The sequence below is a fragment of the Salvelinus sp. IW2-2015 genome, linkage group LG20, assembly GCF_002910315.2.
Source record: "Salvelinus sp. IW2-2015 linkage group LG20, ASM291031v2, whole genome shotgun sequence".
NCBI lineage: Eukaryota > Metazoa > Chordata > Actinopteri > Salmoniformes > Salmonidae > Salvelinus > Salvelinus sp. IW2-2015.
This window is the reverse complement of record NC_036860.1, coordinates 66,238,461-66,243,843: the sequence shown is the minus strand read 5'-3', so window position 1 is coordinate 66,243,843 and position 5,383 is coordinate 66,238,461. Positions and strand designations below refer to the sequence as shown.

Below are 5,383 nucleotides of genomic sequence, written 5' to 3'. Positions count from 1 at the left end.
ATTGTTAAAGGGAGAGCATCGTCTCAAAATGTAATATCCGAAACACTACGTTAAATAATATGGGAAAATTAGGGGTAGTTTATCAGTTAAACTCCGAGGCCTATTTTGGGTGCATTTTCACCTAAAACGACATACCCAAAGTCAACAGAAAAGTCTAAGAAGTATCATTGGATGTTAAAACAAGAACCATTTCACACAACACTGAGTTTTCCATGTTTCAGTTTTAATTTGACTCAAGTTACATGAACCGCAAGGGCTTGTGTTGTGGAGTTGTGGAATTTAACAAAAGTGAACTTTTAATTTTCCCCATTAATAAAAAAGAACCCCCTAAAAAACAAGTACATAAAGGAGAGAGGGAGGAATCTAGTGAACCACTTAGTGGACCAGGAACAGAGGGATGAACAGATAACGGAGTAGAGAGAGAGAGAGAGGAGGACGAGTGCGAAGATCCATTCTTCACGACTGTCACTTTATATTAGCAGCAGGCAGATTTACAGGACTATTGGGTTAMTTCCCAAATGGCACTCTATTCCCTATATAGTGCACTACTTTTGACTAAGGCCCATAGAGCTCTGGTCAAAAGTAGTGCACTACATTGGGAATAGGKTGCCATTTGGGACATATTTTAGATATTGCACCGGGGTAAACAGGTGCTCTTCTCAATGAAAAATAAATCACATTCAAGTTAATGATAAAAGACATACGACAGGCAGGTAGGCATCATGACCTTAGTGTGATGGATAAAGTGCCCTTTAGGTTTAGTGGTGTTAAAAAATAAGAAAATAAACAATACCAAAACAAGCCAAAATCAGGTCTGCATCGAAAATGGCACCCTGTTACTTAGTGCACTACTTTTGACCAGGGCCCATAGGGCTCTCTGACCAGGGCCCATAGGGCTCTCTGACCAGGACCCATAGGGCTCTCTGACCAGGACCCATAGGGCTCTCTGACCAGGACCCATAGGGCTCTCTGACCAGGGCCCATAGGGCTCTCTGACCAGGACCCATAGGGCTCTCTGACCAGGGCCCATAGGGCTCTCTGACCAGGACCCACAGGGCTCTCTGACCAGGACCCATAGGGCTCTCTGACCAGGACCCATAGGGCTCTGGTCAAAAGTAATGCACTATTATAGGGAATAGGGTGGTATTTGGAACACAACAGACATGTTCTATTGGAAGAACTTTCTGCTCTTCTATTAGTGACCATCACAGCCACCTCTCACAGTTCAGCTTCATGTGTTATTTATTATTAATACTTATATTATTAAATGTTATACATGTATTTATAATAATGAAACAATTTCTAAATGTTTTTCAAGAAATGAATTTACAGCATTATGAACAGGGAAGGATAAGCATAACAGTATTGATATTACCATTGTGAGGAAAACCTCTGAATTAACAAAATGGTTCCTTTTTTATCCCAAGAAGGATCTTAGTTTAAACCAAGGAGAATAAGCAAACACAAGATAACATTTTCATGCTGTTTTCATAGCACTACAATAATCATGTTATTATTTAAGTCACCCTAATATCATTGCTTCCAATGGCCAGATTTACACAGTCTTCTTATACACAGTCAAAATAGTAAACAACGTTTATCATCGGTACAAATAAGTCAGAAGTGTGTTTTCCATAAGAATGATAATAATAACGATATTAAAATGATCCCGTTCCTTCTTGGCTTGCAAAATAAAATAATAACGAGTCCTTGTAGTGAGAAAAAGCCCCGTCCCTTTCCCTGGTGGATAGACCTTATTCTACAGACAGGTAGAGGGAAGGGGGGGGGAGAGGGAGAGCGAGAGGGAAAGAGAGAGGGAGAGAAAGGGAGAGAGAGGTAGGGAGTGAGGTAGAGAGAGAAAGGGAGGGAGGGGGGAGAGAGAGAGAGGAAGGGAGGGAGGTAGAGAGAGGAAGGGAGGGAGGGGGGAGGTAGCGAGAGGAAGGGAGGGAGAGAGGTGGGACCAGACAGGCATAGTAGTCAAACAGTGAGAGAGACACGGCTAGGCTTATATCCTCATTAGTGAATCTGTGATTGGTTAGCATTCCTAAGGTTATCTGGTGGTGTAGTACTGTAGTAGTAAGGTAACCTGGAGAGGAGTTTAAGTAGTGATTGATCAATGCAGGATTCCAATCGATCAGTGATTATATATACACAATGCAGGATCCAGCATGTTAACTTGGAGAGAGGAGTAGTAATTTCATACAGAATGCAGTAACCAGCAGGTTAGGCTATGCACTCCACAGCAGAGTCACTGGGATGGTGGGTGTCAAATACAACAGGAGAGATATTCATATTGAAAAGCATCAGAGATTCCAGCACTGCAGATTTCAGACAGGGGTGCAGTGTTTTGCATTGGCTGCACTGTAGTGGCTGCACTGTAGTGGCTGCACTGTAGTGGCCATGTTCCCCAGCACCTTGACATAGGAGAAGACAGATACGGCTCGTTGTCTCTGTCACATTCACTACAGTCTCAGAGTAACCTCGGTGGTTGATCATGTGCATATAACATGCTTGCAGGTAGACCCTGCTACGGCCATTGTCTGCAGCTGTAGAACGGCAGTTAGTCAGTTGTTTTTTTTGGAACGTTCTGTGGCAGTTGTTTTTTAAACGTTCTGTCCTGTGGTGGTGTGTCGTCTCTGTAGTGGTATTCAACCAAGATGGCTGACGTTAGTTTAATCGACACCCTCGAAGCCTTGAGCGTTCTCCACAGCCATCAGTAGCCTCTCTCGGAGGTCATCAAACGAYTCGTAGGTAGGCAGGTCCAGCCTGTTGAAGCTGGAGAAGAGAATCACAGGATTTGTTATCTCTCACATACCCTTCCCCAGATATGTGCCTCGACACAATCCTGTCTCGGAGCTCTACGGAGAATTCCTTCGAACTCATGGCTTGGTTTTTGCTCTGACATGCWCTGTCAAMTGTGGGACCTTATATAGACAGGTGTGTGCCTTKCCAAATTATCAATTGAATTTACCACAGGTGGACTCCAAACAAGTTGTAGAAACATCTCAAGGATGATCAATGGAAACAGGATGCACCTGAACTCAATTTCGAGTCTCATAGGAAAAGGTCTGAATACTTATGTAAATAAGGTCTGTTTTTATTTATTTAATTCACTTGCAAAAAATTCTAAAAAACGGTTTTCTCTTTGTCATTATAGGGTATTGTGTGTAGATTGATGAGGGTAAAAAAACTTTCATCAATTTTAGAAAAAGGCTGTAATGTAACAAAATGTGGAAAAAGTCAAGGGGTCTGAATACTTTCAGAATGTACTATACAATGTGAGATTTTCATGTTCACTACTTCCTAAAAGTAGTTTAACCAGACCATTACAGATTCAATCAACTTGTCAGAGCGAAGAGGGCAGGCAAACTGTAAGATCAATACGTACCAGGTGTGTGCTCTGGGAAGCTTATCAGGTGTTCCCCACTGCTCAATGGTGAACAGCTGAGGCCCATTGGAACCTGACATGGGAGAAGACAGAAGTGGGACTAAAACACACAGTACCAGTGCAGTTCTGGATGGAACACAGAGAAGTGTACTAATGGGCTGTACACTGCTGTTACTAAACAGCCCTATTAATAAACAGCTATCCTAGCCTACTGTAACCATAGAGTTGCTATCTCTCACCATAGAGTTCAGCAAAGCCGTTCATAGGGACTCTGGATGTTCCGGTGACAAACTGAAGCAGACGAATCCTCTTCTCAGCATCCATCAGCAGGACAGCCTGCAGGGTGGGACACACAGGACTAAACGCATTAGGATTTTGGAACTGGACAGACATTCAATACAATTATTTATCCCCTTAGGTGAGTTATAGGTTTCACTGAGGTGACTCATTCCAGGTGTAGGTCCTTCAACTTCTAATGAGACAAACATGTGTCTGAAGCTAACTAGCAAAACAATATCCCAAAAGGACTCTGGGGCACATGACACTGTACAGAATCTGTTTAAACCAGTCCTCTGAATCACACCATCTGGCCTGGGGTGGGTTCTCCCCCCTGTTCTGTATCACTGTGTGTGTGGTGTGTGTGGTGTGTGTTGGTGGTGTGTGTGGTGGTGTGTGGTGTGTGGTGTGGTGTGTGTGTGTGGTGTGTGTGTGTGGTGTGTGTGTGGTGTGTTGTGTGTGTTAAAAGTGCTGGTGGAACCCAGATAGAGTGACAGGGCTGATAACCAGGCCGAGTACTACTCTGACCTAGTCTTTTTATCAGAGAAAACATGACCGTTTAAACCAAACAGACTTTGATCTTCAAACACTACACAGGTTTTGGCCCCCAAAAATGATTGACAACCGTGTCAACTGAATGATACATGTTCTATGTGGTCGTATGTGGTTGTATCCTGTAATCACCAGTGAATTATTTCCCTCTCTGAGACATCTCATTAATGATGGGTAACAACAACTGGTGGTCTGAGTAGTTCAGTGTTTATCCTGCTGATATTAAACTCACCCACACAGATAATGTTTCATTAGGATTGAATGGTAACCTTTCACACACATTGCAGGGCTAAACATAGGTAGGTGTGAGTGAGTGAGAGCGAGTGAGAGCGAGAGAGAGTAGAGGGCGAGAGAGAGTAAAGGGCGAGAGAGAGTAAGAGGCGAGAGAGAGTAAGAGGGCGAGCTGAGTGAAGAGAGGGCGAGTGAGTGAGAGAGACGGGAGTTTGAGTGAGAGAGGGCGAGTGAGTGAGAGAGGGCGAGTGAGTGAGAGAGGGAGTGAGGGCGAGAGAGCGAGAGAGGGCGAGTGAGGGCGAGAGGCGAGAGAGGGCGGAGAGCGAGCAGGGCGAGAGAGCGAGAGAGGCGAGAGAGGGCGAGAGAGCGAGAAGAGGGCGAGAGAGTAAGAGGGCGAGAGAGTAAGAGGCGAGAGAGTAAGAGGGCGAGAGAGTAAAGAGGGCGAGAGAGTAAGAGGGCGAGAGAGTAAGAGGGCGAGAGAGTAAGAGGGCGAGAGAGTAAGAGGGCGAGAAGAGTAAGAGGGCGAGAGAGTTAAGAGGGCGAGAGAGTAAGAGGGCGAGACGAGTAAGAGGGCGAGAGAGTTAAGAGGGCGAGAGAGAAGAGGGGGAGAGAGTAAGACAGGGCGAGAGAGCGAGGCCCGTCTTCCTTCCAGAACCACTGTATAACTGGGTGGTTGGGGCAGTACCGCGTTCTTGTAGACGTGTGTTGTCTCCAGTCATTCACATCCAACGTCACCCAGACCACACATCAACAGCTAGGCGAAGCACACACATCAACAATATAAAAGTTCACTATCACTCAATACTGGCCAACTAACATACAGAGATGACAGCGCTCAGAATAATATTGTGATCACTCTTTTCTAGAGAACATCGGTAGTATTAAGAATCTCATCATTCTGGGTTTTCTAAACATCCAAACACAAGGGGCCCTTAG

At 44.8% G+C, this 5,383-nt stretch overlaps 1 protein-coding gene across 1 annotated transcript in view; it reads right to left on the bottom strand.

The window, feature by feature from the left end:
* Positions 1-202: 202 nt before the first annotated feature.
* Positions 203-5,383, bottom strand: part of nedd4l (NEDD4 like E3 ubiquitin protein ligase) — a 79,711-nt gene continuing 74,530 nt past the window's right edge. Inside the window, 5 exon segments of the mRNA XM_070449576.1 lie at positions 203-2,775; positions 3,389-3,461; positions 3,628-3,726; positions 5,095-5,173; positions 5,175-5,201. Of these exon segments, the coding sequence (XP_070305677.1) occupies positions 2,673-2,775; positions 3,389-3,461; positions 3,628-3,726; positions 5,095-5,173; positions 5,175-5,201 (381 nt within the window). The 3' untranslated portion in view covers positions 203-2,672.